At 43.4% G+C, this 12,250-nt stretch overlaps 2 protein-coding genes across 2 annotated transcripts in view; one reads left to right on the top strand and one right to left on the bottom strand.

The window, feature by feature from the left end:
* The first annotated feature begins 1,392 nt into the window (after positions 1-1,392).
* Positions 1,393-5,903, top strand: LOC112074354 (zinc finger protein Gfi-1b). The gene is made up of 6 exons (XM_024141543.2): positions 1,393-1,465; positions 3,092-3,444; positions 3,650-3,822; positions 4,175-4,318; positions 4,432-4,597; positions 5,035-5,903. The coding sequence occupies exons 2-6, from the start codon at positions 3,141-3,143 to the stop codon at positions 5,229-5,231; spliced, it is 984 nt and encodes a 327-aa protein (XP_023997311.1). The 5' UTR covers positions 1,393-1,465; positions 3,092-3,140; the 3' UTR covers positions 5,232-5,903.
* Positions 5,904-6,453: 550 nt separating this feature from the next.
* The window catches only part of LOC112074355 (transforming growth factor-beta receptor type 3-like protein), a gene marked incomplete at its 5' end in the record, with an annotated part of 9,602 nt that continues 3,805 nt past the window's right edge, over positions 6,454-12,250 (bottom strand). Inside the window, 8 exon segments of the mRNA XM_024141544.2 lie at positions 6,454-6,842; positions 7,042-7,126; positions 7,576-7,677; positions 8,342-8,401; positions 8,526-8,604; positions 9,582-10,127; positions 10,525-10,716; positions 10,862-10,948. Of these exon segments, the coding sequence (XP_023997312.2) occupies positions 7,044-7,126; positions 7,576-7,677; positions 8,342-8,401; positions 8,526-8,604; positions 9,582-10,127; positions 10,525-10,716; positions 10,862-10,948 (1,149 nt within the window).

Genomic DNA, 12,250 nt, shown 5'->3' with positions numbered 1-12,250 from the left:
AAAGCTATGATCCCTTATTGATGTCACTTGTTAAATCCACTTCAATCAGTGTAGATGAAGAGGAGGAGACAGGTTAAAGAAGGATTTTTAAGTCTAGAGACAAGTGAGACATGGATTGTGTATGTGTGAAATTCAGAGAGTGAATGGGCAAGACCAAATATTTAAGTGCCTTTGAATGGGGTATGGTAGTAGGTGCCAGGCGCACCGGTTTCCGTCAAGAAGTGCAAAGCTGCTGGGTTTTTGAAGCAGTTTCCCGTGTGTATCAAGAATGGTCCACATGGGAGTCAACATGGGCCAGCATCCCTGTGAAACGCTTTCGACACCTTGTAGAGTCCATGCCCAGATTAATTGAGGATCTTCTGAGGGCCTCTGACCTGTTTCAATCCAAGATGTCGTGTGCTGAGTCACACAGTGATCTCCAATGTAGTTTTCACTGTAATTCAATGGACATCAATTATAATACAGTTATCTTCGCAATCTCACTTCTTTACTTCTCTTGTTTAGTAAAATCCTGTCATCTTCTAGCAGCTCTTTTCATCTTTGTTGTAGTGTGGGAGAGTGTTTCTATTTCTGTGGTGGAGATCATTTAAATGACCTGTCACAGGAAGAGAGTTGTGTGGGTTGCGTATTATACACATTCCACACTGCATAGACACCAGTGATGTGTGTGTCAATAACCTCCCATAGCAAGATTACATGGTTAAAGTAAGGTCCCTGTTTTTACGTGAGACTTTGYTATTTAAACACAATCAAGTGACCTTAATGTACACACTTCCTACCCTCAGTATGACTGTTGCTACCGGTATCTCCAAGTTACCTGTGACTCAGTAGCATAGAACATTGACTCTCAGACCAAGATGGACAGGTTTGGATGTGTGCTTGGTCCTTTCTTGTGTACGGTAGCAGGATCAGTCCTCTCTAGAGGTAAGACAACAGGCAGGATGCGAACAAGCTGAACACCGAGCACAGGTTTCCATTACAGAAGTTGGTTAACAACTGGGAATATCAGATTTGTTTTATTCAATCAAAAACTAAAACAAAGAAAAACAGTTTATCTAGCTGATAGACTATTTCTGATGAGAAAATCTCTGGTGTAGATTAGAATAAATCTGGAAAAATAACCAATATTATGCATCATTGTCACATACTGTAATTATGTGTGTAAGAGTCAAATTAATGTTACAGTATGAGTTTAATAGATTAACATTTTTAATTTCTAGCCTTTAGGTAAATGCTTTGAATTGTACACTGAGAGGTATAGACTTTGAATGCACTGTAAAGGTTGGCTGGTGGGTTTTTTGTTGAGATTTCCCACAATCCATTGTTCAGCAACTGCTTCAAAATCAAACCAAATCAATTGTTTTCTGTCATGTCATCAGTTAATGGGTGCGAGGGTAAAGAAAAGGGGATGTTACTGACAACAAAGAGATAGCAAACACTCCAGATTCAACTGTGCATACAAGTGGTAAGTTAAAGAATTCAGCCTCTATCAAGATTTCAACTTTATAATATGAGATTGGTGTTTAATGTTTTGCATGATTTTTATTGAATTTGAGGATCAATTCAGTACAGATATGAATAATTTTAATACATTTAACTGACGAGCAATAAAACATATTAGATATTTTTAGGATTGAGCTTGACTGAAAACTGACCAAAATAGGTTATTGTTTTTGCAAAAGTTTGTGTCGTTTATTAATATACAGCTAGGTGATCAATGGTACAAAAATATATTCTGATAATGTGTAGAATTGTGAATATCATTAGGAGAATTGAAAAGGAAATATGTTGCATTTGTAATTTGATTGCATTGTATGGTAGGATTGTATGCTATTTTATGAATGATTGGGTTCGTATGTCATATTTAGAAACGTTTGAAAACTTATAGAGACTTAAAATGTATTTATCACAACAGATCGTGAGATTTCAGTTTGAATTGCTTGACTTMAAACAATGCCYGTGTAGGGTAGTCCTTAGAGAAAGACCTGCTTTTGAAATGTTTTTTTTTAACAGTGTGCAGGTGGCCATGATGCATTTCTTACCCAAACCACAGGCTTTGGCATTTTAACTGAATATTTATCAACAGGTGTGTGTGTTTCACATTGACATACGAAGATGAGGAATACTAACGCAGAGCAACATGAGTGACATTACAGCTTACTATAAGTGTGATGTGTGTAAATGTGTGCCAATCTGTAATTGTACATTTTCACAGAGCAAATTTTAGAGATAATAGAGTTTTAAAAAATGTGATGAATGACTATGTTACATTACGTGGAAAATTCATTAATGAAAGGTAATGTTATCAAAAGATGTATTATCTCTAATTTTGCAATCTCTTACATTAGAAACACATATTTATAAACTATTTTATGTCCATTACTTAATTTCAGAAAAATGTCATTACGATCCCAACAAATTTCACATTCTCCAGAAATTCTGTAAGTGAGGTGAATGATTCTGTGGATAAATATACTGTGTACAAAACATTAGGAACATGTTCTTTTTTCATGACATGACCAGGTAAATCCAGGTGAAAGCTATGATCCCTTAACGATGTCACTTCAATCAGTGTAGATGAAGGGGAGGAGACAGGTTAAAGAAGCCATGAGATAATTGAGACATGGATTGTGTATGTGTGCCATTCAGAGGGTGAATGGACAAGACAAAATATTTAAGTGCCTTTGAACAGGGTATGGTAGAAGGACCGGTGCACCGGTTGTGTAAAGTACTGCAAGGCTACTGGGTTTTTCACACTCAACAGTTTCCCGTGTGTATCAAGAATGGTCCAATACCTAAAGGACACAACTGTGGGAAGCATTGGAGTCAACATGGGCCAGCATTCCTGTGGAACGCTTTCCACACCTTATGCCCCGACAAATTGAGTGCAACTCAATATTAGGAAGATGTTCTTATTGTTTGGTATACTCAATGTATGCCTTTAGGGCATTGGTATTTGTAGAAAAATGAAATGAAAAATCTAGAAATAATATTAGTTCGTTGTTGTTCTTTAATACAGAGGAACACTTTGTCAAAGAATCTGTCATTAAGTGAATTTCGAATGACTCCTCGTCTCTTGTCTGTTCTGTAGGTATTTATCTCTCTCACTCTAGCCACCTTCCCCTTGCCTCAGCTCTGTCATGCCTCGCTCATTCCTGGTCAAGAGTAAGAGACCAGGATCTCATCCCCCTTGCTTCTCTAAAGGCACCAGACACACAAACCCTGACCAGCCACAACCTCATACAAATCATCACGACAGGCAGAACGGGGTGTGGCAGGAAGTAAGGTCCCCACATCGGAGCCCCTTCCAGGAGGACCAGGGCAACTTGTGCTCAGGGTCAGAGGTCAAGGACACCCTGGACTACCCCTGTCCTAGCTGGGACGCCATGGCAACCAGACCACACAGCACCTCACCAGCTGACCTCTGGACCAGCTGGTCTGCAGGTACCCGACTGATCCTGACTTTATGGCTCTACACTCTATTTATTGTAAATAATAAATAAGTAGATGTAGATATTTGTTATATTTGTATTCCATCGCGTTAAACACTTCACATTGCCTCAATTTGATTGTCATAACTATCTTTATCAAATCAAAAATACTTTTTTTATTTCAAACTCAATCTACTAGTATGCCACTTACTCCACAGAAACCGGAGGGTACGATGGTGTGGAGCCATCCGAGTCTGCCCTGCCCTGGTCCCTACACTGGCCCCGGGGCCCTGACAGAGAGAGGGAGCTGGAGAAACTGGTCCATGTCTTACTGAGCCACAGGCCACATATGGACCTCAACTCCACCAGCCCATGCCCCCTCTGTGAAAAGGTAAGAAGAACCAGCAAGGGTCAGGAATTACAATATAATCAGAACAGCACATCCGCCCTTATAGGGTGTATCAACCAAAAGTGTGTGGTTCCAAACCATGCAACCCCCTTCAGGCATGACTAAAATAGAATAAATGAGATACTGTTTGGTGTTTGTGACCTGAGACAAGAGTGACGGTAGAGTGGTGGAAATTGTACTCGACAGGGCTCTGTGACATGTCAGAAAATGACATAACAGCAGATTTGTTTGGTGTGAMAATTGAGGCTGTGAGGGGTAATTGTGTTGAATATGGTTGACATCTCTGGGAGTATGCGCTACATCTGCTGTTACTCTTAGCTTTCTCTTTTCTCAGGTCTTGTCCTCGGGAGCTGTACTGAAGACTCATTTACTCAGGTCACGTGCATGCGTGCATGCAGTTCCATTGGCCACATCAGCCAAAGCCCCAGAGCACCCCTACGAGTTCAAACAATCTCTGGGCATGTACGGAAGACCAAAGGTATATCTGGCAGAAGTACATTGGTGGAGGTCTCTCCACTTCCCAACACAAACTATATAAAAATACTAAATGGCAAAATRCTAACCACATCTCTGTGAATGTGTGTGTCCCAGGAGCGTAGCTATAGCTGTAAGGAGTGTGGGAAGGTATTCAAGCGCTCCTCCACCCTGTCCACCCACCTGCTCATCCACTCTGACACCAGGCCCTACCCCTGCCAGTACTGTGGCAAGAGGTTCCACCAGAAGTCAGACATGAAGAAACACACCTTCATACACACAGGTATATGTARARACTGTATCTTATACCATCTATTGCATCTTGCCTATGCTGCTCGGCCATCGCTCATCCATATATTTATATGTACATATTCTAATTCCATCCCTTTAGATTTGTGRMTATTAGGTAGTTGTTGGGGAATTGTTAGATTACTTGATATTACTGCACTGCTGGAACTAGAAGCACAAGCATTTCGCTACATTTATTTGATTTGAGGTGCGGGGAGGTACACTGTAAGGACACATACACAAATGAGCATAGTYTGTGTTGAACATAGATCAGCTGGTGTGTGTACAATATAGTACAACTGACATACACATTGTGCAAAGGTCACTTACATCTGAAGTTAGGAATCTGCCCTACACACTGGCTACTGTCACAGAGTATCTCTCTTCTTGAATTCCATGTCATGTCCTGCTYTCTGTCCCTGTCTGTCTCAGGTGAGAAGCCCCATGTGTGCCAGGTGTGTGGCAAGGCCTTCAGCCAGAGCTCCAACCTCATCACRCACAGCCGTAAACACAGCAGCTACTGGCCCTTCAGCTGCACGCACTGCCAAAGCAGCTTCCAGCGCAGACTGGACCTACAGCGCCACCAGGAGACACAATGTTTTCATAGCAGCGTGTACACACAGAGCTGAGGCCACGGGTATAATGGAGATTTGTATTACACAAGTACTGTATGTAGCACAAGAATTAGTGCTTTGTAAAGAGATTGTTGACCGGTATTTGCAGTTCCGTTTTTATATGGTACTTTGATCAGTGACTGAAGCTAAGCACAGCATTACTTATGTTCAAGTTATTTGGGCATTTGTTTTTGTGGATTTGCGTTCGCTCACAGCTTTTCTGGTTGACCATTTGGATAGTGCCTTGAGGGCACCTGATCACTTTGTTAACATCTCTAGCAATGTCATATATAGTGTACGAGCTGGATTCCATCCATAGCGCAGAAGATCAGCGTTGTAGCCGGTTGAAATGTAAAGGTCATTTTCGATTGAGCCAACATATGCAACGTTTACCATGAACGCTGTCTCCGCCAACACGGAAACGTTGCCTTTAAATGTCAGTCACGCTTTAACGCTACGGATTGAATCCAGCCCTTTAGGCCCTTTAGGCCCTGGTCTTTAGGCCCTTTAGGCCCTGGTCTTTAGGCCCTGGTCTTTAGGCCCTTTAGGCCCTGGTCTTTAGGCCCTTTAGGCCCTGGTCTTTAGGCCCTTTAGGCCCTTTAGGCCCTGGACTCTACTGTGCTGTATGTCTAAAAGACACCTTATTAAAAAAAGGTGCTTTGTAGAGTGACAAAGCAAACCCCTATTTCCCACGGTAATTGGCCATTTTCCTCAGAGAGCCGTTGCAATTGTAGCTCCCATTTTCACTTCCCTGTGGCAGCCCACCCAAGGGGATAATAACATACATTCAGGCCATGTGGAACATGATAAAAATAATGTCTCTGACTGCAGTACGAGCAGAGAGAGACAATGATTATGTTGAAATGACGCTCCACAATTATGATGAGACAACGTGACTGTATATTTTCAGTGTCACAGCCTGGTCAGCATGAGTATATATTAAAAGGGATTTAGATATAAAAATGAAATACTCTGTTTAAGTTTAGAATTTCTGGGGTGTCATTCATTGTTCTGACCCGCAATTTATTTGAAGATCAAACACAAAAACTCAGTCACAGATATTTAATTTAAATAGAAACAGCACAGATAATATCAAACAAAGGGTCACAATTACAACATAGATATATACAATAAGGATCTGTATAATGGCAATTCCCCTCACACATATTCTTTTGACTTCATGTGTTCCTCCTCTTTAAACTCTGTAGTGCTTGTTTCTGTTGTAACATTAGACTAGGCTAGGTTCAGATATATGCCCATCCTATAGCCAGTAATCACACCATTCCATTCTATGAGCCCAGGTTATGACATTGTAGATACAGTATAATGGATCAAATGCACTGACTAGTATTTCGTCCAACACTTTGAGGAGTTGCTGAGGCCATGTACCTGTAGACATTCATGTAGTCTCAGTCTTTCAGACCTTTACACATCTCATTGCTTCAAAAAGTGTACACCAAGTATACAAAACATTATGGACACCTTCCTAATATTGAGTTGCACCGCCCCCCCCCCCCTTAAATATGCATGTATTTGAACCCAGGTCTGACACACTCACAGACACACACCAGGTGTTTCATCTTCTGTCCCACTTTACCCTCGGTCTCAGATTTACCAGAGGAAACACTGAAAATGAGAGAGAATGATAATATTGTATTTCTTACACATGATACGAGATATCACTATTGCAATCTGCAGGTGCTTGACTAATTCACAAAGGGCGCTAGTGCCACCATGATAAGTCTATAGAATACTAGTCTAAATTTGACACTCTTTACTTTGTGGTCCCCCAGCTGCTGTGTGTGTTGCTCACGTTCCATCTCACCTCTACACAGAGCTGTTGGAAGAGTCTAATAAGGCAGGGTTAGTATTCTCGATCAGGCCCCCTCTTCTGGTTGGTGGAGGAGCCCCTGCAACCAATCACATGTCAAGTGTGTCACTAACATTTATACATGGTGAATAAACCCATTATTTCTCTCAAAAATCATAAGAAAGTTATAATAGTATCTTTTCTTACACTAGGTCAAATCAAATGTTATTCGTCAAACAACAGATGTAGACTAACAGTCTACACTAACAGTCTACACTAACAGTATAGACTAACAGCCCTTCCCAACAACACAGATAGAAAGGAAAATAGAGAAATAATAGAATGAGTAAAGATAACTTGGCTTTATATAAGGGGAACCGAGTCGATGTGCAGGGGTACGAGGTAATTGAGGTAGATATGTACATATAACTATAAATAAAGTAGCAGCAGGTATAGAATGTTCTCTGTTTATTTGTGAATATGGTGGTATAGCTCAGTATTTTGGCCTTTGGTCCAGGATAGACTTTAGGAACTGTCCTGTGTGGTTACCTGTGTGAGAGTAGATGCACCACAGCGCCCCCATCAGGCTGATGCCCATAAGGAAAGCAACAAACACAATCCCCAACACTGAGCCTGTGTCTACCCCAGAGCCTGGGTGACAAAAACATGGGAGGGAAAAGTAGTAGTTAAGCCAAATCCCAGTTACTATCACTGTTGTGAGAATACACACATGTAGGAACACCCGGGAGTTGATATTATGGTTAGGGTTGAACCGGGTGAGGACATGAAGCAAGGGTTAGGAATGAGGCTAGGGTTAGGGTTGAACTGCTAGGGTTAGGGTTGAACCGGGTGAGGACATGAAGCTAGGGTTAGGTTTGAGGCTAGGGTTAGGGTTGAACCACTAGGGTTAGGGGTTGAGGCAAGGGTTAGGGTTGAACCAGGGTGTGGACATGAAGCTAGGGTTAGGGTTGAACCAGGGTGTGGACATGAAGCTAGGGTTAATGGTTGAACCAGGGTGTGACATGAAGCTAGGGTTATTGTGTTTGTTTTGAGTTTAGGGTTGAACCAGGGTGTGCACTGAAGCTAGGGTTAGGTGAGGGTAGGGTTGAACCAGGGTGTGGACATGAAGCTAGGGTTAGGGTTGAGGGTTTGGGTTGAACCAGGGTGTGGACATGAAGCTAGGGTTAAGGTTGAGGGTTAGGGTTAAACCAGGGTGTGCACATGAAGCTAGGGTAGGTTGAGGCTGGGTTAGGGTTGAACCGGGTGAGGACATGAAGCTAGGGTTAGGGTTGAGCCTAGGGTTAAAGTTACTTACTGCTGTGGGCTGGGATAGGCTTGGGCAGCTGAGACACACTGGGCATTTGACCTCTCTGACCTAGAGAGAGAAAGAGAGAGTTGGATAAGAAGAGAGAAACACCCTTTTACACAGAGTGAAAGTGAATTACTTCAGGCCCATGTAATGAGGTGGACCACACCACCAATGACCATCTACTACTCACCAGCAGGTGGCGCCAGCTGTCTGGCCACACCAACAGGCTGATAGACCAGCATGGGTCTGGAGAAGTTTCTGTACTCACACTGACAGAGAGAAGAGAGGAGGATAAGCAGTGGCAGATTTAGGTATAGGCAACATGGGCAGCCACCCAGAGCGGCATCTTGCCGTGAGCGGCACGGGGTGCCCGCACAAATTTTTGGGGAATGGTGACATTTGCACGATTGGTTTTCTATCGCTCTTTTGCAAGTCACGTCAATAATATCATGTCACCGTGTGGGACTGTGGGTCAATTAACCTTGTCGGAYRGGGCGCCCTGATTCTAGTTTATGAGCTAGGCAGGCCTGGGAAGGCCCTCCCCACTCAGAAGTACGAGATGGGGAGGGGGACGGGGGTAGGTTGACCTCAGGTCTCCCCACTGGAAGCCCGAGGTAGGGGGAGCGGTGGAATCTATCAAATAGCTCACCTCTAACTTTGTACAGTACTAATGCAATTAGTAAAATCAGTCACACTACGAAATGCTACTAAATAAACCACAATTAATTCATAATACTGTGAATATATAGTTTCACAGACATATTGTTGCATTTTTTTCTGGTTTGTGTGAAATCGTTAAGAATAATATAAAACCAGTCTGCACACCACCAAGGTGAATTGGTTTAGTCTTGACTCTTGGTTGACAGTGTTGGGGGATGGGTAATGTAGTCTTGACTCTTGGTTGACAGTGTTGGGGGATGGGTAATGTAGTCTTGACTCTTGGTTGACAGTGTTGGGGGATGGGTAATGTATTGACGCTCGTGTGCCAAATCAACACAAATTTGTTTCTATTTGTCTTTGTTACTTCTTTTTGATATTTCTCAGTCTTATTTTTGTGTATATTTTTATATTTATATAGTTATAAATGTTATGATTATTTATTTGTGTTATTCCAAATGTCTGAATAAAAATGACAGTTAGTGCAGAATGGTGCTTTTTTGTTGCAGGGGGTGGGTGTGGGGGGGTAAGTCATTACTTTTAGTCATTAATACTACTAGTCATTATGAATATAGAACATGTACTGTACCTGTTGGCTGGATAGTCTAGATACGAGGGCAGGGATACGGAGGCCCCAGGGATTTGGACAGCCACTCTGTATTATGGCCGTTGGAGGCCCCTGGGTCACTGACTCAGGGCCACACAGACGGATGCGACAGTGCAGAAACTGGACAGAGTTGTTGTAGATGGGCCGAAGGACAAAACTGAACCTCAGTCTGTGTATCTGGTCCTCCTCTCCTCCATCGCTCTCCTTCCTTTTGGCTCGTCCTCCTCGTCCCCTCTTCCCACCGTGTTCTCTTTTTCTCAATCCTACTTTGTTCCTCCAAGCCCTTCCTGGATGCCTGAACGACAGGCCACTAGGTACCTCCTCTTCCTCTTCATAATATTCCTCATCATCCTCCTCTTCCTTCTCATCCTCTTGGCCATGTGTCATGTTGCTGAGTGTCAGTGAGGAGTCAGCGGAGCAGCCGTCTCTAATGACTGACCAGCCAGGGGACAGACGGGGGTCTGATAGGGGAGACACCATGCAGGACCGCACCTCCACACCCCCACCGAGGGCCCCCTTGGCGGAAAGCTTGGCAAAAACAGTCAGAGAAAATATGGGTAATACATTACTTTACCATGGTCTTATTACTGAGTTGATATTTTGTAAGTAGAGTGTAATAAGTATTGTAATTACACTAGTACTGTAATTTGTAGTACTCTGTTATAACCTGCTGTGCTCTAGTGCTGTAATAGCAGGGCTACAGAGTTCTTATAGAAAGGACTTATTGTGACATATCTAGATGTGATTATAATAGCCTTCTGGAGGAAGTCTGCTCTGGGCTTGAGGCAGCTGATACTGTAGAAGACTAGCAGAGGGAGAAACACAAGTAGTACTTGCAGCAGGAGCTACATCAGCAGATAGACAGACAGGCAGACAGGCAGGCAGACACACAATTAAACACACACACGTAGCTAGGAAAACTCACCTCCACATAGACACGGTTGTCAGCAGTGATGGCACAAGGACCGGTCTGCCTCTGCTCATAGCCCTCTGTAACAAACAGCTGCAGTGAGACCAGTGGGCCGGTCCTGGCCCTTGGGAGAGGCCCCGGCCCCTGCAGAGTGGGCTGCTCCACAGGAAGGCTTGGGACACTGGGGACTGCAGCAAAACAGCTGAACTAAGAGGACAATGGAAAAGAGGGAGATGTATGGAATGATAAGGACAAGCATAGATATACATGTCTCTCTCTCACACACAACAAACACACACTAATATGAAGTGAAATTGAACCACACACACACACACAACCTGTATCATCTCACATGTATGACCAGTGGAGTCCACTCTGTGGGCTCCTTGTCTGTCTCGTTGCCCACGGCAACCAGAGGCTTGTTTCTCCATAGCAACACCTGAGAGGATGGATAGACACAAAACATGGCAAGTCATGTACTGTAAGAGTTGAAACACTAGAGCAGATAGGTTAGTGAGAAGTCAGTAGATATATTAGTAGATCGTAGTTCATACACAAACGCATGGGCCTGAAGTAACCTCGCTACATGTGTCTCACTGCCTCCCTCCCTCCTCTCCTGCTCCCTTTCCTCCCAGACCTCCACCACTCCCACTACCCAGCACCCTGCTCCCACACTCCCGTCCCCAGGCCTAGCTACACTCAGGCTGATCAGCAGTGTTCCGGACACTCTGACCTAGGTCACCCATGTGGCGCCTGGGGGAGATAAGACAGACTACTTACACAACCTCAGGGGCCCTTCAGATCACACTAACCAACAACAACACAATTACAGCACTGCTCTTCTACTCTCTTCTCTCGTCCTCTGCCTTTCTACTGTGTATCTCTCGCCATCTATCTCAATCTCACACACAGATACAGACACAGATACACAGAGACACACACACACAGTGAGGGGCTCCATAGTGACCTCCATGTCCCTCTCCCCCTCCCCACCTAGGGGAAGCCCATCCCTGCTCTATCTCCCCATCAGATCTGCCTCTCTGATTAGGCTGCCGGACGTCCCAATTACACAGCTCTTTCTCTTTCTGCTGACTGTGTTTAGCACAGAATCACTTGTAAACGGCTGCACCCAGACGCATGGTTCCATTACCATTTTGGACTCCATTTTGGTGAGACAAAAACATTGCAAAACATGTGGAGACACAAACGTTGCAGAAGCATTTCACAAAACATGTTAAAATGTTCTCTGCAGATATTTTACCCCTTAAAACCACCTCTGTCTTTTCTGACCTTTCGACAATACCTCCTGTGAAAGCAGAGTCACTCTGAGCAGGGTTTCACTGAGCGATCTTTGAGAGTAGTAAACAAGGTACTACGATTCAGTATGGATACATCCTGTAGAATTACAGTACTTTTCTATGAACCTGTCCGCTACTTCGCTTCAAGGAATATCTTAAGAAACACAACAGCACCCCCCCATTTTTTAAATTTAATAAAATACTGTCTTTCATTGAGCACTGCATTGACACCCCCGCGGCCCTCTCCACTAGCACATGACTCTTGCTGGCAGCTACTCCTGTTTGTAGTTGTAGCGGAAAGGTGTGTACTTAATATTGACTCTTGCGATATACGGTCTGTGGTTGTCCGACAAAGCTATCTTAAGAATGAATTTGTTACTACTAATTGTAATGTCCAATCTGATTAAGAGCGTTCTGCTCTAGAATGACTAAAATGTTATTGT

Source organism: Salvelinus sp. IW2-2015, unplaced genomic scaffold, assembly GCF_002910315.2.
Source record: "Salvelinus sp. IW2-2015 unplaced genomic scaffold, ASM291031v2 Un_scaffold2602, whole genome shotgun sequence".
Lineage (NCBI taxonomy): Eukaryota > Metazoa > Chordata > Actinopteri > Salmoniformes > Salmonidae > Salvelinus > Salvelinus sp. IW2-2015.
Note: the sequence above shows the minus strand (reverse complement) of the source record. Positions and strands in the feature narration are given on the sequence as shown.